The sequence below is a fragment of the Anopheles merus genome, chromosome X, assembly GCF_017562075.2.
Source record: "Anopheles merus strain MAF chromosome X, AmerM5.1, whole genome shotgun sequence".
Taxonomy (NCBI): domain Eukaryota; kingdom Metazoa; phylum Arthropoda; class Insecta; order Diptera; family Culicidae; genus Anopheles; species Anopheles merus.
This window is the reverse complement of record NC_054081.1, coordinates 8,489,661-8,513,289: the sequence shown is the minus strand read 5'-3', so window position 1 is coordinate 8,513,289 and position 23,629 is coordinate 8,489,661. Positions and strand designations below refer to the sequence as shown.

At 45.1% G+C, this 23,629-nt stretch overlaps 1 protein-coding gene across 5 annotated transcripts in view; it reads left to right on the top strand.

Moving 5' to 3' along the window:
- Nucleotides 1-6: 6 nt before the first annotated feature.
- Nucleotides 7-23,629, top strand: part of LOC121593903 (ephrin type-B receptor 4b) — a 42,882-nt gene continuing 19,259 nt past the window's right edge. For all 5 annotated transcript variants that reach the window (XM_041917040.1, XM_041916868.1, XM_041916784.1 and 2 more), the window contains exons 1-2: nt 7-1,760; nt 19,255-19,334. In XM_041917040.1, coding sequence (XP_041772974.1) covers nt 1,685-1,760; nt 19,255-19,334 — 156 coding nt within the window. In that variant the 5' untranslated portion in view covers nt 7-1,684. The remainder of the gene's footprint in view (nt 1,761-19,254; nt 19,335-23,629) is intronic.

Below are 23,629 nucleotides of genomic sequence, written 5' to 3'. Positions count from 1 at the left end.
TTAAAACGCTCTGTGCACGCGATAGACAACGAATCTATTCCAATCAACCTCGATAGATAGCGAGCGGGAAAGCGGGAAAGCGAGAGAGAGAGTGAGAGACTCTGCCCGAGAGAGGGGCGAGAGATTGAGAAACAAACAAACAGAAAAAAAGACACCAGAAAGAAACGGAAAAAAGGAAAATCATAAGAAAAACCCGTCCCGTGGAGCCCCGTTTGGATCGTCCAAGTCGCCAAGCAAGGGAGTGTAAACGCGTGCCCGCAGCAGCAGCTCCATTTGCGGTGTCCTGTCAAAACGACTGAAAACATACCTACACACACACACACTCACACAGTCACAGCACGCTCTCAATCACGTCCCAAAACCCACCAGCGTGCGTGTGCGTGGTGTTGTGGGCGTCCCGAGTGGAGGGAGGCGCGTGCGCACACACCAAACCCTGCCGCTGCACCCCGTCGTTCGTGTGGCGGTGTTGTCCTCCGAAAAGAGAGGTGTGTGTGTGAGTGAGTGTGGTCCCGGTTTTTCACAATCAAACACAAGGCAAACCCTGTCCGCGATCAATCAAAGAGCCACACAGCCCTCGGTGGTGCCAGTCGCGATCAACAACACAGGACGACCGCGGTCCTGAAAAGGAGCCCACACCCCGCCACCCATCCAACCCCCAGTTGCAGCTATCTGCGCGTGTGTGTGTGCGTGTAATGTGTACGTGTGACAAGCACGGGATGTGTTAGGCTTGGAAATTGGTGCGTTGTTTGCCGCTTCAGTGTCCGTCATTACAGTGCAGTGATTGTGTGATTGTGCTTGTGTGTGTGTGTGACGATGATCACACGGGAAGAGGCGGTGGAAGTGGTTGCTCGGTAAAGCAAAAAAAAAAAAAAATCTCGCCAAAAAAAGAAAAGAAATAAGAAGCGAATCCAAACCGACGGTGGTGTGTGTGTGTCCGCTGGGCGGCGGATTCTCCGTCGTGGAGTGGTCAGTGCGTGCGTTGCGCGTGTGAAGAAGGTGGTGGAAGGCGTTTTATGCTACAGCATCATGGCACCGGTGTCGCCGTGTGCAGCAGCGGCAGCAACATCCACACCATCGCGACCGTACCTGTGTTACTGTGGCTGGGCCCGTGCCGCTACCAGTGTTGCTGCTGCCTCGCTGCCGTGCCGCAGCAGTAAGACCTTGCGCCCGTCGTGCTGTTGAGCGGTGCTGATCTGCCACCCACACCCACCTCACTCCCACAAATTTCGCCCTCCCCTCACCCCACCCACCCCCCGGCTGGGTGGCGGCTGCTCCACGGGAGTGTGTGTGTGTGTGTGTGCGTGCGTGTGCGTGAGTTTAGTGAGTGTGAGCAGGAGGGAGAGAGAGAGAGAGAGAGTGTGTTGTGAAAGCATCAATCAAACATTCGGTGAAACGCCGTCCGAAAAAAAAGACATTCTTTGAATAGACACACACGCACCTACAAGGACTAATTGTGTGTGTGTGTGTGTGTGTGTGTGTGTGTGTGTGAAAGCAGGAGAAGCAAGCAGCGCGGAAGACCCCAGTGCGGAAGATCGCGTACCGTGGTGTGGTCCCGGTCGAGTGATCCATCCCGCAAGCGAAAAGCGAGAGCCGGGCGGGCAGCAGGACGACGAGCCACAGTGGTGACCCGTGAACGCCGTGTGCGCGTGTGTGCTCGAACCGCCCCGCCCCTGGAACACGAAATATGGAGCGGTTTCTGTCGCTGCTACTGCTGTGCTACGCTCTGTACCAGAAGTTCGATGGCGTCGTCAGCGATCAGGGTGAGTTGACCATCAAAGTGTCCCGTACAGTCACCCGTATTGTCCCGTGGGGGAGCATAATCTCTTTAACATCTTTACATTTTCTCTTTTTCTTGGGGCTGCGGGAGTGGAGAGGTGACTACAGACCGTTGCCGCCAAAAATTCAGACTTATTCGAGCTTTTTTCTGGAACGCCACCCGAAGCTTAAAATTGGTTCTATCGTGCATTTTTTATGCAACCAAAATAACGCCTCCAAAGCGTAGCAGGCTGTGCTGAAAATTGTATTTCCCACTGTGAATTTTCATCCTTCGGCATGTTTTTGATCTTGAAACTTCGGAGCGAGTGGATTTGATCCCAGGGATCTCTCGTGAAGTGGGCAGAAAAAGAGGAAAAGACGAACTTTCTCCATTGCATTTGTGTAAAGGACCTGTCCGATTCTAATTCCGTGTTCGGAATGAATTCTGTAGTCGATTCTGGAGTTGACTCCGAAGCCGATTTCGGAGACGTCTCCGAACTCGGAATCGACCCGGGTAATCAGAAATTGCTCCGGAAATGGAATCAGAATTGACTACAGAACTGGAATTAGCTCAGCAACGAGAATCAGTTCGTGAATGGAAATAAGATGTTTCAGAAGCAAAATTATTCCGAGAATTTCCATGAGAATGGATCGTTTACTAGTAAATTTTGAATTCTTTGTGGCTATCATTACGTAGCATCATTGGACCCGAACGCCTATACTTATAAAGTTGCCGCAACTGAAGCCGTTTCTGATTTCGGAGCCAATTCTGATATCAGAGACGAGTTAAATTCCGATTCCGGAGTCGATTGTGATTGCGGAGCTGATTCTGGAGTTGACTCCGAAGCCGATTTCAGAGACGTCTCCGAACTCGAAATCGACCCTGGGAATCGCAATTTGCTCCGGAAACGGAATAAGAATTGACTCCGGAACTGGAATTAGCTCCGCAATGAGAATCAGTTGATTGGAAATAAGAAGTTTCAGAAGCGAAATTAGTCCGCGAATCTCCATAGAGTTTAATTCCGGAATTGATTCCGATTCCGAAACCGATTTCGATTCCGGAACCGATTGCGATTGCGGAGCTGATTCTGGAGCCGATTCCGATTCCGGAGCAGATTCTGGAGTTGACTGCGAATCTGCAATCAGCATCGGCTCCGGAATCGAAATCGATCCTGGGAATTGCAATTTGCACCGGAAATGGAATCAGAATTGACCTCAGAACTGGAACCGTCGATTCCGGAACCAATTTCGGAGCTAATTTGGGACACCTACTGTCAGGAATTGATTCCGACCAAAACTTCATTTTTCCCTTCTTCACTGTACTGGATGATCGAAAAGCGTTACAGATGGTCATCTGTGATACGGCGAAGAATGTTCATTGTGAGGTAAGATTCGCAAGGAGACTACCAAAGGTCTGCGCGAAGGGGGACGGCCTTGCATGGCTCTCATTCCTTTTTCGTATTGGGAATCAACTTCTGCAAAGTTTTAACTCACTCACTCGTATGTAGCTGAAGGCTACTGAAAGGTATAAATCCTTGGATAGCGGATGCAACTAACGTTCAAAATGTCACCTATATCTCAGGGTCAAAGGTCATGAAAAAGTTGAGTGGCGCGCAAGGATGCTGGCTCCCAACAATTCCAAGGCATTCTATAGCCTGAGAGAGCAGTTCACCGCTTGAAAAACCTGTTACGACGGAAGAAGTTGGAACTAGCTCTCGTACCTTACCGGTACCAGTACTCACATACACCTCTGTCTGAGACATGGACGCTGTCCAAGCCTGACGAAACCCTCTTGGCCCGCGTTCCCCAGAAGGATTTGTGTTTGAAAAGGCAAGCTGCGTCATCACACATATCTCGTGCCAGGGACGTAAGAAGATACAATCGGTGCCGTAATCTATTTACACGAGCATTTTATAGATTTCCTACTGTAAACATATCTAGAAAAAAAGAGTCAGATTGCAGCAATTTTCATTGTGTGATTGGTGATAATTTCGAAAATGTGCGCCTATTTTGTGTCCAAGAAGGATCGGATCGTCTTTCTCCGTTAAGCATCAAGCTCAACCGGGGAGGTCACCATTGTGTGTGAAAGATAGAGAGGGTGTAAGCCGATCTGTTTTGCATCTGCCCTACTGCCCACACCTTCTCCGCTCCTCAGAACCTTTTTGGCGTTCGATCGGGTCCAGTGCGCGTCCACAATTTGTAAAAAACGTGCCACAGCGAGTGGAAATTGGGATGCGGTAAAGTAATGCCATTTTCCACGGTTCGGTTGCGCTGGAAGGGAAAAGAAGATCACATACCCACACACACAGCAAGAGCATACCCTGTCAGCAGCAAGCAAAGAGGTAGTGTGCGCTCGCTGTGGCCGGCATCAGTTTTCATAATGGTGTCAGTTCTCAGATCGTCCTCCCCTCCCCCTTCCAAGCGCGAACCGGAGACTTCCTGCGCGTGCCTTTTCATTTTCCACCTCTGCCAGCGGTGGTTGTGCGCGCGAGATCGTTTGTTTGCGGTTGTGGTTCGATGACTTTGTCGGTTGCGTCCCAGGATCTTCTTTCCCTGGAGATGTGGACCGAACAAAAAAAAAAATCATTTGGCACATATGCAAATTGCCACCAAACGGATTGGCAAAGAGAGAGTGTATGTGTCTCTAGTTGTATTGAAGAAGCCTCAAATGTTTTTTGGACCAGAAAAGTATGAAAATTCATGTTCGCTCTTTTTTTCTTTTTTTTGGGGGTCAGTTTCATTGTCGCATACAGTGCTGCAAAATGTCACTGTTAATGTCATACAAAAATCTGACTGAAATAAAATTCATGTCAGCGTCACGTACTCAATAGTGATAATCACAGGTGATACTCAACACGATTGGTGTGACCTATGCATGCTTCGTGACATTTTTGCGACCAACGCGTGGTCAGTCACTATATCATGACTTTTTTTTACACCGTGATCAGTTTTGCAAAATGTCACTGACATAGTCATGACAAATTCCGGCTGAAACATAATAATGTCAGGGTCACGAGCTCTCTACTGTGATGATCAGAGGTGAGACTCAAGCAGTTGGTGCGACCATCACATTGTGTGCAACCAACTCTTGGTCAGTCACTTGGTCGTGACATTTTCTGCGGATGATCATCACGCTAGTCATGGGAAATATGCGGTCCGTGCGAGTGGTCCCAAGCAACAAAATGAGCGTCCCAAACACCGACCGAAAATGTCATGTCCAAGTGAGTGACCAAGAGTTGGGTGCTTAAAAAAATGTCACCAAGCATGTGATTGGTCCACCAACTGTTTGAGTGTCATCCCTTATTATGACAGTTGTGTACGTGAGCAGCCTTCATGGTGAGCATCTCGTGATGCTCATGACATTTTGTAGCGCACTGGTCCCTTTTCGCCCGCTTTCCTTTTTTGAATCAAACAAACGCGTGAATCAATTGTCTCTGCTATTCGTCACCCTGTACAATAGAGTTGTCCTTGTCAACTGTATCTATGTGTGTGTGTGTGTTCATTACAATGAAGTCATCTGCTGGATTTGTGCACCCCAGGAGGCGACCCGGGTCAGAGAAATGTCCCCTAGGGTCTTGGACAGCAAGATACGCGCATCGAGCACCTAATGCAGCCTAATGCCTCTATATGCACACCCACGTACACTGGTCCCTTGTCACACGTGTGTGTGTGTGTGTGTGGTTGGGACGCGCAATAAGGTGCAAAGTGATTTATCGTTTGAAATAGTAATTGTAGGGAATGAGCGTTTTCAAAAAAGGGACTTCAACGCTCAGCTTTTATTTTCTGGTCGCATTTTTTCCTTCTAATTTCTATTTTGCTGCTTTGAAGCAGGATGATTGCTGGTTCGCTTCCATTGTTGTGCGTCCCATGGTGTGTGTGTGTGTGTGTCCGTATGGTGGTAAGGGTCTCGGGATACACAGATATTTCCGAACGTGAGATCGCCTGCCTGTTCAAGGATTAAATGGAGTCGATTGTGTAAATAAAGTATTGTTGAGGCACGATGTGAGAATAGAACAAGAAATTAATATTATTATAAGAAGAAGAAGAAGAAGAAGAAGAAGCAGCTGTTGAACAATTTTGGATGCACACGCTCATCAGTATTGAAGAAAGGAAAATGCGCTTTTAACGGATTTTTCAATTTGAACCATTAGAATTAAATTTTATTTTAACGTTTTTTCCACTTTTTGTTTTTTAACCGATCGTGTGTGTGTGCGTATGTTTGCGCATGTGGGCGGAGAACAAATTCCAACAGCCCTAACAATTTGAAAAAAAAAAGAAAGAAGAACTCTGGAATGCTGGACGCGCCAAGATGAAGGAATTGGGGGACTGGCCTACGCCACATGCTCTTAAACAAAAAACCCGACATTTTTCTTATGAAGTGTGTGTGTATGTCTGTATGTGTGTGTGTGTGTGCATTATCTTCACCACCCACAATGCAGAGAAGGAACAAAAAAACAACAACAACAAAAAACACATAAACAGTGTGTGCACAGGAAGAGATGGGGCCGAACGTTTGCCAGTAATTAACGACAGCCGGACGCAGTTTTATTATTGTTATTTTTCTGACACCTCCCACCAGCCACCGGCACTTTTCTTCGCGGCTTGTGTGTGTTTGTGCGTGTGTTTACGATCAGTTTTTGGAGCATTTTTAAACCATGCGCGCGCTGCTGCTGCTCATTCCTTGCCTTTGCCGTGCGTGCGTGCGTGCTTTCAGTTAATTCGGTTTTCTTTTTCGTTGCTTTCAGCATGAAGCATACGTGTGGGTGGTTGTGGTGAGCTGGATGGATAGGTACCATTTCTAGGATGGCCCTAAACCCTTAACCCAACCCGAGCTCCTCCGCTCCAGGTTTTATTTTTGGGATTTTCGATACTATTGCTACTGGGTACTGGAAGAAGCGCCGGCAGGTATCGTGGCGAGGGAGGGGGGGAGTTTTTGTCTTTGTTAGCTTTGCTTTGCTCGAGACGAGAGCGATTCATTCGATTTCTGCTTTTTCCATTTTTTTGTTAATATTTTTTTAGTTTATTATCCATCGTGATTTTGTCGCTCGCCGGACAAAACCAGCAAACCCCTCCCCAGCAGTGCGAGAGTTAGAAATATGTGTGATGAAATATTGATTTAATAAACCCATCTTGGGTGGCCAGCTGGGACGTGCCCGTGCTGTGCAAATCAAACATTGTAGAAATAAAATGAAAAAAAAAAAAAAAAAGAAAATGTTTCACAAAAGCGATCTGCCTTTTTTTGGATCCCCGGACATGTCTGTCCAGCCGCTTGGTGTGTAATGGCAAAGATGTGCATGTTTGCACACACCGCCTGCACAGTGGGCAGTTTCGAACAAATGTCTGGATAAAATTATTTTTTATAAAATTGTTGAGCTTTACAACATTTAAACATGTATAAAGATAGTAGGATACATTTTGTATGTAGTTCGGAATCATACCACTAGGTGGCGCCGCATACATTGTCGTTTGAAGGGATTTTAAAAAGTCATTTTTTGTTTTTTGTTTAATGTTTCATGATCTAGTTTCGTTTATTTGCAGTTTTTTTCGGTTTATTTAAGATTTAAAAATGTTATTTAGTTTTTCAGACTGAAAGATAACACATTACTGTTGCATTTTGAATGGGAAAACTAGCTTTAGTTTCTACCACCTTCATTCTTTCATTTCCCGATTGCTCTGTCTGCATTGAAAAGGATATTTTGAATTCCTAGAGTTAAAATAAATCATGGAAATTGTGCGGTAGGCTTCTTCTATCTCCTTTCTTTGTCTATTTCCTTTATAAGCTATATGTTATCTGATAAATAACAGGTAATAATTAAATAAAAGTCTTGATTGTAGGAAGAACGGCCGGATTTGAAGTGTCCAATTTTCAATACTCAAGTTTTTCCAGCCATATGGTATTGTTTGAAATTTGCACAGGGTTGAACAAATTTTGTGATATAATTATCATACCTTTTTATGTCTGTAAGATATTTAGTGTTTATATCTATCTTTAATCTATTTACATATAAATTTCGTGTCACGGTGTTTAGTTGCCAGGCAACCTACGAAACGGTTGGATAATTTTCAACAAAACTTTGCACACACCTCATGGGGGCACGAGAATAGGTTTTAAGACTTACTACACGTTCAGATGTTACACTAAACTTAATTTAATTGCAATTTTATAACTCCCAAACAAGTTTGTTGTTTTTTTTTTTAGCAGAACTTTAACACTCGGTGTGAAGTGCGGTTTAAACTGGCGTTAAAAACCCGCAAGCAAATTCGAGCAGTTTGCGAGCTCGCATCGAGGCCTCGCAATCGCGAAAGCATTTTAGTGCTGACATATGGGTACAGATATTCCCCGATGTACGCCATACTCGATATACGCAATTTCGCTGTACGCGATTTTCTTAATTTGACAGTTTTTATACTAATTTAACACATCAAATGTCAAAGTCCCTTTTGGTCGAATTGGAAAACCCATTTTAAATGGTAAAAAATTGTATTTTTTTTGTTAAAATTAGATCAAATAACTAATTGAATCGCTAAAACCTACCCCTTCAAGCAGAATGATACGAAAATTAGCTATAATTTGACCGAAAACATCGAAACTTGAAAAACTCAGTGGTAATTATCTATGGTTATTACGACAGATAAGAAGAATCGAAGCATTGGGATAAAATCATTAAAATCATTGTAATCATTGTTTTTGTACTCCTCGGATTCCATATTCTTCTATTTTTAATTAAAACGAGACATCAATTTTATCCCGTGTGAAATTGGGTAAATCAGTTAGTGGGGCCCTTTTCGTTTTAAGCCTGTCAGCTGTTTGCATTGTATAGCAGTTTTCGAGCAGCTATCTAAGAGGGTATAATATACAGGCGAGCTTATCCCAAGGTGTATGAATTTATTATTTTTATTTGCCGATTTTTATCGCTTCTGCTTCTGAATGAAGATTTTAAGCGTGTTTTGTGTATCCGTTAAGCCTCCAGAAAGCTCGTGGGAGCAAAAGTTTTCACTCGTTTTGTCAAAAAGTGATGTTCAAAATTGGTTATAAAAATGCTATGAGACCATCTGGACTACCTACATTTTGATTCTGGATTTTAGATCTCTGTAATGCACCTTGGGATAAATGAAAACACCACCTTGTTTATCTTTAAGGCTAGTATAATCTAGACTGAATATCGTCTTTATCTTTAAGGTTAGTATAATCTAGACTGAAAATTGAAGGCTTTCAGCCTCCAACTGTCAATTTCCATACAAAACAGCTGACTAGAATCGTGAAGGGCCCCAGTATTAGATAAAGTTAGCTTAAAAAGCAGGAGCTTTAAGAGGCAACATATCTTTCTTGATTTCGGAATAGAATAGAAGTCCTGGAATTCTGTTCCAATCACCCTTCTTCGACTGCAAAGATATTCCAATCTATTAAGAATAGCACCTAGTGCAAGAAGCGGTAAGGTAGGTAATTAGGTAAAACAAATCAAACATGCTGTCCACAAATATTAAATCATTGCCTACGACCCTATGACTCCAGCATGGAGCCAATTTTTCGCATGGCTTTTAATAATGATAAAAACCTCATAAAAGAATTCAACCTCAAACGGTTAACTAAAATTTGCTTAGCGTAATAGCCATCGAAATGGAGACGACTAGCAGCCGCTGTTTCTGTCTAAAAGTTGTTGAGCAAAAAGTGGAAAATTTAAAAAAAATCGTGCACTTTCGCGGATAAACTCTTCACACAAAGCTTAAATAGATGCTTATGATGACATCTTTACAAAGTTTGTGTAATTATCTTTCCAAAACTGTGCCTTTTTTGTCTAAAATCGGACTTAAAATAACGAATCCACAGTACTTTGAATTTGACTGAAAAACGACGATTCCTTATATTTTTTAATTCTTGACTTTGGTCAATAACTTTGGACAATAAATCAGACGTTTTCAGACCTACAGTCATTATATTGTGACTTTATCATAGTTTGGCCCTATAGATTGAGTAAAGTATAGTAGTGTTAAGCAAATCCTAACATTTTGTTTTCAATTTTATCCCGGTAAATGTCCATTGTGGGCGCCGGGAGAGCGATTAGTTGTGTGTGCGCACCGGCCTGCAGCAATTGTTTTAGCTGGAAAAAACACAATTTTGTTTTGCAATGTGTTTGGGTGTGTGTGTGTAGCAAGTAACAAAGCGATGTAAAAAAGGACGTCCATAGAGTAGGCAAAGGCAAATATGCTATGCGCACCGAATTTTTCATTATTCATTAGACACAGGGAGGGACTGCGTGGCATGTTGTTTTTTTCTTTTTCTTCTAAGCACAAAGCTTTCTGTGTTTCATTTTGGAAGACATTTTTTTGTTGCTTTTCTACATGTTAAGCACTGCCATTCTACACATTGGAGGTTAAATATTGAATATTTAGCAATGGAAAAAAAACAAATAAATTACAAAATATTAAAATGTCAACCGGTTTGTGCGTGTCTTCCCGCCTTCGATTTAGAGTTTCAAATGCAATCCGTGGTTGGCATGGGTGTTTCGGAATACATCCCGGCCCTCCTACCCCCTTCATGTCAGCCCCTTCCTCCCTTCCCTTCCCGCGTGACCTTACTGCTCATTAAGCGCATTTCAAGTGCTCCTTACAAACAAAAAAAAACGCGAAAACGAGTAGAAATTCGGCAGGAAAGCCACGACGATGCTGGCGGACGCTGGCACCACCCACATGTGGACCGCCATTTTCAGGTGCTTCCCTTCCCCTCTCTGGCACGATCTGAGCTTTTGCGCTCTCAAGTGTTCTTATGCGCAAAAAAAAAAAAATAAAATAAAAAGGAAAATGCAAGGAAAAGCGCCTGAAGGATATTTTCGGTTGCACCCCTCCTCCCCTACCCCCTATCCATAAACTACAACCACCCTGAACACTCTTCACCCCTTGGCTCGACCGATTGAAAGTAATGGTGTTCAGTTCGTTCAACTCCTCGCAACCCAAAAAACCATCCTGGTGGGAGTGGGTCGTGGGCGGGGGGTTGGGAGGGGGAAGTAGCATAAGAAGGGAAAGAAATGCAGACACACACACACACACACATCGACGCGAGCTTTTATAAGATAAAAGCTGTCATTGGGCGGGGGAGGGGTGGAGGGGGGGGGTGTTAGGAGGTATGCTTTCGCTTTTGGTGGTGTGCATGCTATTAAATCAAAGGACAATGCTACACTAAACACTGCCCCGGTTTCGCACGGTGGTTCGGTGCGCTTTTCTTCGCTTTTCAGAAGGAAGGGGGAAAGGGGGGGGGAGGGTGATGGGAGAATCATTTTCCATCCTGTTGACATCGAACCTACGGCGGGATGGGGTTTGCTGATGATGGTGGCAGAGACCGCAACTCACTTCTTCTACACCCTCCCCTCCCTCTCCCCCTTCCCCCCTTTCACCAATCCCTCCCCATCCGGACCAGCACAACTAATCAGTGCTGGTTTTGGCTCGTTGTTTTGAGATCTTGATGTTCTGAGTCCCCCGTTTTGGGTTGGTGGGATGGGCTGTGAGGGGAAGGGGAAGAAGGGGGGAAGTTCATTGCAACTCTTGAGCTATTTCTGCCATTTCTCCACGTGCATGTGTGTGTGTGTGTGTGTGTGTGTGTGTGTGTGTGTGTGTGTGTGTGTGTGTGTGTGTGTGTGTGTGTGTGTGTGTGTGTGTGTGTGGGTGTGTGTGTGTGTGTGTGTGTGTGTGTGTGTGTGTGTGGTGTGTGTGTGTGTGTGTGTGTGTGGTGTGTGTGTGTGTGTGTGTGTGTGTGTGTGTGTGTGTGGTGTGTGTGTGTGTGTGTGTGTGTGTGTGTGTGTGTGTGTGTGGTGTGTGTGTGTGTGTGTGTGTGTGTGTGTGTGTGTGTGTGTGTGTGTGGTGTGTGTGGTGTTGTGTGTGTGGTGTGTGTGTGTGTGTGTGTGTGTGTGTGTGTGTGTGTGTGTGTGTGTGTGTGTGTGTGTGTGTGTGTGGTGTGTGTGTGTGTGTGTGTGTGTGTGTGTGTGGTGTGTGTGTGTGTGTGTGTGTGTGTGTGTGTGTGTGTGTGTGTGTGTGTGTGTGTGTGTGTGTGTGTGTGTGTGTGTGTGTGTGTGTGTGTGTGTGTATGTGTGTGTATGTGTATGTGTGCTTATGGTTCGTGCGATAAAAGGGGTTGATTTACTTTTTTTTGTTTGCTTTTTGTGTTTTGGAGCTTGATGACGTCTTTTTGTGTGTTTTCTTCTTCATTTTTATTCCCCCATTTTTCGCTGCGCAAAACAAGATCAACAACCTGCAACAAAAAAAAACATCGTTTTTGATGATGAAAGTAAGAGCATCCTGTCGCCTCCCCCCCTCCCTCTAGCCCCGTTCGGTTGCCAGTGAAAGTGAGGCGTCCTCCCCCCCCCACAACGAAGCTCTCCCGACGGGGTGAAGGCACTCGCCGCTTCAACTGCTTGTTGCATTTTGCTGCCCGAGCACGAAGGAAACCTTTAAGTAGCACTCTGCACCTCCCGCCCCAAGACACTACTCCCCAAAGTATGTTGGAGTTGGGGGATGATATCCTCCCCCCCCCCCCCCACGAAAATATATATATATATTTCTACATAATATACCTCTCCAGAGGTCGTCGAACACAAGAGGTGAACGTAACTGCGTGTAATACTGTGCTGCACCAAAAACACTCAACCGCTCTCTCCCTCCCTCTCTCGCTCTCTTCTCACTCCCTGCCGCTTCGTGCAGCCAGCTTTGGCCGTAAGAAAGCTTGCGAGAAAATACGTCTGGATGAATTTTCGGGGGGTGGTCCTTTTCACTTTTATTTCAGCTTCGTCCTGGCGGGGCTGGGGAAGGAGGTCAAGGGGAAATGAAGGATGCTTTTAGGTAATCGCAAAAGGGTGCTTTTCAGCAAAAGATTGGGGGGATTTTTTTTTGAACCGCTGGCAATGCTCTGGATGCTTCTTCGACGTTTTGCTTCACTGAAGTGGGTGGTATTTTTGTGATTTGGGGAGAGGCTTTCAAACAACGAATGTTAATTAGTGGATACTTCTCCGATACGATGTCTACAACGATTTTAAAAGCTACCAAAAGGCCGCCCGCGAAGATGTCCTTCATCGACTCGGATTTGCCCAGGATGCTGTCTGTATAGCGTGCTCAAATTCATTTATGGAAGTGTGTGCGTGTGGAATGTTCTAAATAGTGAATCCCAAGGAACTGTTCCTAAAGAACCAAGAATAGAAGTATCATTACTTATAGTTCTGGAGTTCATCGCAATCTTGCAAACAGTACTGGAATTAATCCTGGACGTATTCCAAGACCAGGACTGATCTCGAACCAGTTCCGATGCTGGAATCCAATTCGAATTCATATCAGATCCTGGATCTCATCTTATACATAGTGTTGGAAGTCATCCAGAGTATTCTATAGTCCTCTAGATGACCTTGGAGCTGATACCGAAGCTAAGTCGACCTAGGAATTGAACCAGAATTTACTCCAAACATTTTCTAGCAGGGAATATTACGTACTATTCCCCAACTTATGTAGACATTGGAACTGGCCCAGAGCATGCTACGAACTAGAAACTGATTTCTGTCCTAAACATTGGATCTGGCCATGAATCTGTCTCGACTACTTCGTCAAGATCCTGGAACGATTCTTCTACCAATATTTGGTCTGGAACAGGACACAAACCTTTTCAGGTCCTGGAACTGATCCCCAACCTACGTTGACCTTGGAACTGGTTCAGAACCTATTCCAATCTAGGAATTGTTCTCAAACCTAAAGCAACATTGGAACTGGTCATGAACCTGTGTCGGTCCTCAAACTGCTTCGTCTTCGTCTAGGTTCGAGACGTCTAGGTTCTACCAATATTAGGTCTGTAACTGATCTCAAACCTATCCAGGTCCTGGAACTGATCCCTATGTCGACCTTGGAACTCGTCCAAAATCTGTTTCAAGCTAGGAACTGATTCCTAATCTAAAACAACATTGGAGCTGGTCATGAACCTGCTCCGAACTAGGAACTGTTTTCCAACGTTATTTGACACCTGTTCCAAGGTCTAATCTGGTAATCTTGGAATGTGGTACGGTTTCTAGGTACTGTTCCCCAACGAAAGTCGACCTTAGAACTGGTCATAAACCGGTCCCGATTCTGAAACTGCTTCGTCTATGTCCTGGGTCTATTAGCTATTTTACCATTATTAGGTCTGGAAATGAACTCAAACCTATCCAGATCCTAGAAGTGATCCAGAACCGGGTTATGAGCTAGGAACTGATCTCCAACCTAAATCAACATTGGAACTGGTCATGAACCTGCTCCGAAGTAGGGATTGTTAACCAACGTTATTTGACCTTGGAACTTATCCAGAAACTGATATGGTTTCTTGGGATTGATCCGCAACCTAAATCATATATGGTACTGGGGAAGAACCTGCCTGGTCCTAAAACTGCTTCGTCTACGTCCTGGAGCTATTCTCGTATCTCTAACGGGTCTTGAGCTTGATTTCAAACCTATCCAGGTCCTGAAAGTGATCCCAAACCAATACCGAGCTGGTTTCAAACCCAAAACCAAGCAACTGCTGGACTTCAGGATCTACCGGTTTATTGGCAGCTGAAGGTTACATGTGCAATCTTTGCAATCAATAGCCCCAGACAAACCCAGACAATCCCTAGTAGCTGCTTTCTTTGTCAAACCTTTGTTCCTCTCCCTTCGGCTGAAGATGCCTCGAGCATTCTTTGAAGGCTCCAAAAAGTTCATAAAGAATATTCGGCTAAACCACAAATGTTGTGTGTTCGCTCTGTGTTGTGTCAAACGATTGCCCGCAACACAGGGATATGTACTTTGGCAAACCAGAGCAGAGAGCGGCACTGTCCACAAAATCCTCCCACAGTTTGAAGGTTCCTCCCAAGGCACAGTGCTTGCTGCTGTTGTAATGATTTCTTGGCGCTGCTTCTTGTTTGCCTGCTTGTGTGTGTGTAAAGGACGTCCGGTAAGATATTGCAGTGGCAGACACAGAAGGACCAAAGTGATGTTGGTAGGTCGGCAAAGCTCCTGCCCCGTTGGAGCCACACAAAACGGCGGCGACACAAAACGAAGAAAAAAAAAATACTGGCACTTCAGTCTCTCGCTCTCTTTCCACGCGCGCACACAATCCTTGCAGATTCCTCGCAGTTTTCTTCCCATTCGAAAGGAAACACACACATTCCCATGGTCGCAGCAGACAGCAACTACCGTGCAGCTCTTGGCTGCTTGGGAATGGGCCACAAAAACACAAAAAAACATGCTTCGGGGAGGGTTTGTGGGGGAGATGCCCGAGTCCTTTTGAGTGTCTTCGTCTAGCTTGGAGCTCTCGCTCGCTCGCTTATACTCTCTCTCGCTCTCCTACTCGCTCTTTCTGATAAACACTGACATTCTTTTGACTTTCCTTTCCAAGAAGCAGCCGACGGCCAGTAACTTCGCAGTCCCTGCCATCCCTCCTCTCCCCTCCATTTCCTTTTCCTCTTTTGGAGAGGATGATTTACCGTCGATTCATCGAAATTTCCTTCGCATTTGTTTTTAAATTCGGGGATTAAGGGTTTTATACACTCTCCTCGAGGTTTTCGCCTTCTTTGTCGCATCGTGATGGCAGGTTGATGTTTTGCTTTTCTTCAACCGTTTTGGCTCACCTTGTTTTGCGCGCGAAGTGAAGAAGGGGGTAGAGGGGCGAGAAGGTTGTGGTTAGAATGCACCGGGAAGTGAAGGGTGGGGTGGGGTCTCCTTAAAATCCACACAACAAAAAGAAGGTAAAAGTCGTTTTAATTTATTTCAATTTTTTTAAACTTCTGCATCGAAGGCAACAGAACTTTGTCATCAACCTAATGATGATGAAGATGATGATGATGACGGTTTTGCGACGTGTGCCTGGTGGTGTGTTGCACCAGCAGCCATCTCTCCCTCCCTCCCTGTGGTTTGCTTTCCTTTTCATTGCTTTGCATCATTAGAAGAAGAAAAAAAAATACACTCACTCACACACAGACACACAGAAACATGCTTTTCCGATTTTTTTTTGTAATTATTTTCTTGAACCCCCTCGAGGAGCCGTTTGTGCGTCCGCTACACCCGCCCACTCGTGCCAACCCCCAACGGAAAGGACACCTCTTGCCTGCCTGGGGGGGGGGAAGTGAGGGGTAACGGGGTGCTTGGAGAGGGGATGGGGGGAGGGTTACCAACCGACATGACATTCCCACACATTTGCACAATCCTTTTAGTAGCAAGGGGGAGAAGAAGGGAGAGGGGGTGAGAAGGGGTTTGCGGGGGGGGGGGGGTGGGAAGGAAGGGGTGGCTAAAAATTTGCGACAGAAAATGGGTGTGTGTGTGTGTGTGCGTACGGTGGGGCTGGTGTTTGCTTTCGTCGTGTTTGGTACTGTGAGTGGGTGGGTGGGTGGAGTGGAGTGGGGAGGATTTACTCCTTTACAGGCGCGGAGGGCGCAATTTCGGAGCGTTCGGGTAGACAGACAGGCAGAGAAGAATAATGGTACGGGAAAATCACCCACTTCGCCTCGGGCGGCGGGTTTGCCTGTGCCTGCTGCTTGTGTGTGTGTGTGTGTGTGTGTTTGTATGCATGTGTATGTGGGTGGGAGCAAGTGCATTTGGGTGGCACAAAAAAATAAAACGGGCGACTGATTTTTCGTGATTTTTCCTTCGTTTTTTTTCTAGTTTCGAAATTTCCCGAAACTCTCTCCTTCTCTCTCTTTTTTTCTCTTCAAATACAGTTTTTTTAGCTGTTCGTACCCATACCCTTGGGGTGGGGAAGCGCTCCTCGGCCAGCCAGCGAGCGATGTGTAGTACTGCCGAGGTCAACGAACGCCGCGGAAAGGATTTTAGGCGACAAGTACCATTGTCGGTTACACTGGCCTGGCCAGTGGTTGAGGGAGGCTAGTTTGCCAGACTGTTGTACAGGGCTGACACACATATCGAGTGACCCTGCGGGGAGAGAGACGTTTGAAAACTTAAGTTCGACGCTTACCGTCACCAAAAATGTACAGCAATAATATTTAGGATTTTTTTTAAATACGTTTTTGTTGTTGCAGAAGATGTATTGCTCGCTATTATACGTTTAACAATTAACGGGCAAGTCCTTTTGGAACATCAATTGGTGCCAAATAGCGACGTTTTGTGCAGCGGTTTGCATACATTTGGGCGCATTCATTACACTGATTGCATTAAGCCAGAGCTACCACTAAAAATTGCCACATGGACGAATTTGTCGAGCCAATGTGTTCTTTTATTTTAGGTGTTTGTGTTTTGAAGTGGTTTTGAAAGGTTATACGCTGCTCAACATGCATTGCTTACCATATTGCATACTTTTGGGCGTTTTAACATTAAAAAAAAAAATCAGATTATTGCAGTTTATTGAACAATTTAGTCTAACACACTCATGCACGCCATTACAGCATCATCATCCTTCTCATGTTCTCATGATTCTTACAATTATTTGTGTAAAAAAATGAAACAAAGATTAACGAGTTCCTCTAGCCTCCTGTATCCCTGGTGCGTGTGTGTGTGTGTGTGTGTGTGTGTGTGTGTGTGTGTGTGTGTGTGTGTGTGTGTGTGTGTGTGTGTGTGTGTGTGTGTGTGTGTGTGTGTGTGTGTGTGGTGTGTGTGTGTGTGTGTGCTACCCTTTGGAACATTTGAAAAGTGCGTTAAAAAATAATAACAAGGAGAACTGCACTATCAACGGTCGGCGGCGGTCACACAGTGCGAGTGCGTCGACGAGAATGAATGCAGTTTTTGCACCGAGAAACGGAATTAAAACCTTAACGCAAACCCCAGCGACTGTCGCAACGCATCTCATTAGCGCCGTTGTGGGCAGAAGGGGGGGGGGAGTTTGGGAGGTGTATATAGTGCAACGGAAGTGAGGTAGAGCAGCGGACGGCAACCTCGCGTGTTTCCATTAATAAAACTGCCAGAACCCCTAAACAAAGCGTACATAAACATGCATACACACACAGACACGCAGAGGACATACACACGTGCACATTGCGACTGTGTTGTAGTGATGGGAAAAAGTGAAGTTTTTGTCGGAATCGATTCCGACTAGCTCCGCAGTTTTCTGGAATCGAATCCGGATAGTAGGTCCGGAAACGATTTTCCGGAATCGAATCCGGAATCGGCTTCGGAATTGGTTTCGGAATCGGCTCCGGAATTGGTTTCGAAATCGGCTCCATAATTGAATCCGGAATTGGATCCGGATTCGGAATCGGTTCCGGAATCGACTCCGAAATCGGAATCAATTCCAGCATCGGAATCGGCTTCGGAATCGGCTTCGGAATCAGCTCCGGAATCGACTCCGGAATCGGCTCCGTAATCGGCTCCGGAATCGGCTCTAGAATCGGCTCCGGAGTCGGCTCTGGAATCGGCTCCGGAATCGACTCCGAAATTGGAATCGATTCCAGCATCGAAATAGGCTCCGGAATTGGCTTCAGAATCGGCTCCAGATTCGGCTCCGGAACCGGCTCCGGAATCGGCTCCGAAATCGGCTCCGGAATTGGCTCCGGAATCGGCACTGGAATTGGCTCCGGAATCGATTCCAGCATCGGAATCGGTTCCGGAATCGGAATCGATTCCAGAATCGGAATCGGTTCCGGAATCGGAATCGATTCCAGCATCGGAATCAGTTCCGGAATTGATTCCGAACACGGAATCGGAATCGGGTAGGTACGATTTTGAGCTCCCACCACTACTGTGTTGGGCTCCGAGAAAGGGCAGGAGAAGGGCATGCGTGCCTTCAGCACATCTGCTTACCTTTCCACTCTCTGTGTGCGTTTTTGTGATTGGAAAGTGTGTGTGTGTGTGTAGTTGAGCTTCATCCATCGGGCTTCATCCGGGTTCGACCGGGCTTTTGATAAATTATCTAAATGACCCGCATACACTACAGTCGAGCGCGAGCCACATCCAGCACGGCTGGCCTGTCCCCCGTACGTGTGCGGTGAATCCCTTTTAGTGGATTCACAAACACACACGCACACAGGTACGTCCTGCTGCAGGTAGAGTTGAAGTGTGCATTTACTAGATTTGTTTAGCGGTTAACTCGACGAAGCGTGAAAAGCGCACACAGCACCGATGACTCCGGGCTGGCTGCTGCTGATCGTTTTCATTTCAACGACGAACGTGGGATGATGCACGGATAGGGAGGGAGGTGGTGGGAGGTGTGAGTGCAACCGATGCACTTCAGGGAAGGCAAACGAGATATGCGAAGCTTTAAACCTCGAGCCAAAAGCAGCAACCCACCCCATATGCCCCCGAAGTGCGTCGACTTTAAAAAAGGCATATGGGAAAACACGTCACGTCAAAGAGACACACCCGGGGTTTACAATCGATCGTAAAAAAAAACAGGAAGGCCGCTTGGATTTACAAACAAAAACTCCACTTCCCGTCATTGTTTATTTCCGCTAACAAAAAAAAAAAAAAAAACAAAGTGTCTAAATTTAGGAAATTTGTGTTAACGATTTTTGGTTTGGCTTGTTTCGCGCGATCACTTATTCGTTATTTTTTCTCTATCTTTTATTCTTCTTGCAGTGGTATTGCTGGACACTACGAAGGAGGCGACGCTGGAGTGGACCCGCTACCCTTACGGACCGCAGGCACAAACGCCCGGGGTGAGTAGCTTCATGCATGGAGGTTTCGAAGTAGGACTGTCGCTACGACTAGACTTTAGGACTTCAATGATACGGGATACAGTGAAATCGCCCTAATCTTCACAGGGACCGTCAGCGTAGAGAGATATGCACGTTACGGAAAACTAATGAAAATGTTCTTGACATCCTTTGCCCAATTATCGTTGTGAAATTTCATTCAAAAATTCATCTTCAAGAGACATCAAAAGAATGGAATAGGACGGGTCGGTTAAAATGTTCAGCGCAAAGTTACAATTCACCTTGAAGAGACCCCACCTTAGAGAGCTATAACAGTAGATAAGGCTATTATTTGGTCCTTCGAACCGGATTCATCGGATATGTGACGCATATCTACTGACGGAGGCACTGTAAAATCTATATAGAGTAAAAAAAAAACTGCATTGAAAATGTACTAACAGTAATTTAAAACATTTCTATCGGTAGCAGTGTTGGGTGAATCTGACTCAGATTCATTAATCAGTATGAATCTTAAATAATTCATTGAATCTGAATCTGGGTTGGATATATTCAAGAATATCGAACCTCTTGAACTTCTTCTTATTCTTGGGGTAACGCCCTTCTTGGTCATGCTTATACAGGCTTTCGAGACTTCTTATAATTCAGATTTATGAATCTGAATGACTCTTTTAAAATATTAAATGAATCTGATTCTGGGTTGGAAAAAAATCATGAATCTCGAACCTCTTGAGCATCTTCTTCTTGGGTAAGGACCTACGTGGTCATGCTTAAACAGGCTTTCGAGACTTCTTTTGATTAAGATTCACGAATCTGAATGTTTTTTTTTAATGATTCAATGTATCTGAATCTTGGTTGGGAAGATTCATCAATCTAAAAGATTCATGAATTTCAAAAGATTCATAAATCTCGAACGATTCACGAATCTCTGGTGATTCATGAATCCCTAGGGATTCATAAATCTTAAAAGATGCATAAAGCTTGAGCTTCTTGTTATTGTTCCTCTTGTTTTAACGATCTACCATGATCTGTAACGGTCATGCCAGCTTGTAGAGGCTTTCGAGACTTCTTCTGATTCAGATTCATGAATTGGAATGAATCTTTTAAATGATTCAATGGATCCGATTCTCGGTTGGAAAGATTCCTAAATATCGACAATTCATAAATTTTTTAAGATTAAATCCCGAAAGATTAATGAATCGCTGGTGATTCATTATTTTCAAGGGTTTCGGCAAGATCCCAATAGGAGGTTTGCAAAATCTTTAAATGCCGTTGTTGTTGGCGCTCTCTCGGAATTGACGTATGCAAATTATGAAGAATTGGCAAGAACAAAGCAAAAGCGTTAGAAAATGGTGTACGGGGAGGGGTAGAACGAATGAATTAGCTCAAGTTTACGCCACCGTGAAGGCGGCCGGCCGGTGGCTGTTCTGCTAACTCGATGAAAGATAGCCGGCGACGACAGCGCCACTCTATTTAGAATTAGTTGAGGCCGACCCCCGGTGGGAGGCCCGGCACGGGGTAGGGGTTTTATTGTTCTCGCTTCTTTCTTCCACACCGAAATGCAATCCCTTCGAAGTGTGCGTGCGTGCAATAAAGGTAAAGCAAAGCAAAATGCTTCTCGGCTTGTGTTTCCTTTCTAAATAAGACGCCTCCCCCGTATGGCCGAAGAACGGCGGTTCGTCGTCTGCTGGTCGTTAATACATGCTACAGAATCTTCAGAAATGGCGCCATGAAGGCAAGGCTCTCCTGTGTGGGATGAGGCTATCAGCAGCATAATTTGACTCTTAAAAGTTAACCCGCTACACTCTATTCTTCCTTTTTTTTTGACACCCGCTTGATCCGATGCTTCGGGTCGGTGATCCGGTCGGTGATCTCCAGCGCTTCACCCCATAAAGGAAACCAAAATAGAAGCAATAAAATATTGAAATAAAGAACGTACCAGATAGAGACAGAAAGAGGGAAAGGAGCTCGTTCGTCGTTTAAAAGACGACCTCCCAAACGGCCACATTTTTCTGGCATTTTTTTTTGTTGGTTAAATCTTATGGCCAACCGGCAGAGGGAAGAAAATACGTCAAAAAAGAGGAAGGCGAGCATAAAACGAAGCAAAAACTGTGCGTGTGTGTGCTCGCGCATCTTGATTTGAGCCTTTAGGCATCATTAGGCTTAGGCCGCCCGCTTCTTGCTGTGGAGTTAATTCTAACCTCGCCAGTGTGACGGAATTTGGCGAGAAACGATGAAAAAAGGGCAAACCAACAGGTGCATATGTTGCCGGGCAGAGCGTGTTGGGTTCGATTTTATAGCTCCTCTTGAACGGTCTTTTCCCTCGCCACAGTGCTTGTTCGGCCAATTGCCACGAGTGCTGCTCGTTCCCGCTGTCGTTCTCTGCCTGCTGCTACTAATACTCCAGCGGGCCATCACATAACCTGTTTTGCGTCGCTCGTGGCACGGCAGCAGCGGCGAACACTTTGCCCCTCGGTCACTCTCTCTCTCTCTCACAGTCTTTCTGCATCGCTTTTTTTTATTGGACTTTAAGATGATGCGAGCTTCTTCGGCTTGAAAATCGGAAACATTAGAAGGCGCGTCGTCTGTGCGTCCGGTCTGTGTGGTCGTCTGTGTGGTGGTGACATCGGGCGAAACCCCAAAATTATCGGGCGCGCGCAAAGCCGTCAGGCCTCTTTTACCGGACGCCGCAAAAGCTAGTGGCACGCTTTAATGTGTCGTGTGGTGGGGATGCGAACAGTTTTATAGACTTTTGGAGAGCGCGGCGAGCGGATTAGAAACTGCCCGAACTCATCAATCCGCCCTGGCGGGAAAGGTTACCGACATGCGCGACCCAACGGTGGCACCAGGCGGCGACACTCGTTTGGTTTATCTTTTAGTTTTTTAGAGTTACTATTTTTCCTTTATTGGAAAGATTGAGAGCTTAAGCGATTTGGAGCGACTGGCAGCCGTTTAAAATTGTGGGGAAATTAACTATGTCATTTGGTAAAGCTGTACGGAATAGTGCTATCACAAGTTTGCGAAGCCTGTGTCGTATCTGTTGGTCTTTTTTATTTCAAATTTCTTCAAAACCAGTCAGGATGTGTCACTCTTCCCTTGTGGACAGAAATAAAACCAAAATAAAAGAAAACACTCCGTTACGGTGTTTATGGATAAACCCCCTCCCTAAAAGTGGACGGATGATTACTGAAGGAATTTTCATACATTTTGATTGTGGGGCAAATGGGTTAAATTTCAATGGCATTGTTATTCCTTGGAATACACGGCACTTGGACTGAAATCATAACATAACCCGCGACCCGATGGTATACCGAACATCGCAGCGAAATGATGCGCTAACGGTGATACTTCCTGTGCTGTGGAATTTCTTATATCATAAAAAAGTGCCTAAGAAAGAAGTAACAAACTATCTCAATGCACTTTTGCAAAAAGCTTCGAAATCGCAATCTACGACGTCCTGGCAATGTCATGTATAACTGTCGATCGGTCGGTCAACAACATCGTACCTAAATGATCGGTAATCACAAGCATAGCTCAATTCGTTTCTGAGTGTCACCTATCGTTTGACGCGGAATACTAACAGGATACAGTCTACACTGGTTTTCATGCAGCATTTGGATAGCATCTATCACAAGATCCATCTTGCAAATCATCATACCTGACGGACAACAATGTATTCTGTGAGAATATGGAACATCATTTCGGAACAATTCACAAACTTTTCTGGAGTTCCCCAAGGCAGCAACTTGGAGCTGCTTTTATGTACACTATATGTACACGATGTGACTTTTATTCTCCCAAAACATTCTGTCCACTTCATGCTGATGATATCAAACTTGTTTTTGTAGCTATACGGTTTTAATTTGATTGTTTCGCGCTCCAGAGCAATCTCACAACCTATGCAGCACTTGCTTTTTGGCAAACCAACTAAGACTCTGTGTAGATAAATGCAGCGCAATTACATATAGCAGGAATTGAAACCCTTCAAACTTTGATTACTGATTGCAGAGCCACAAGTTGCCTCACGCGCCACCAGCCCGGGATCTTGGTGTGTTCCTTGAGACATCACTATCCTTTAGCCACTTCAAAGCTACCAAAGCCAATAGGATATGTTAGGATTTGTAATCAGGCAAATACTTGAGATAATAGATCCAACATGTCTGAAAGCATTGTGTTCCGGCATTGATACGATCCATTCTGGAGTTTAACTCAGTTCTTTTTCTTCCCATACTGTGACGTCTGGGACGACTAGGATAGAAAGCATACAACATAAACATATACAGATAACTCCTTAAGCATAA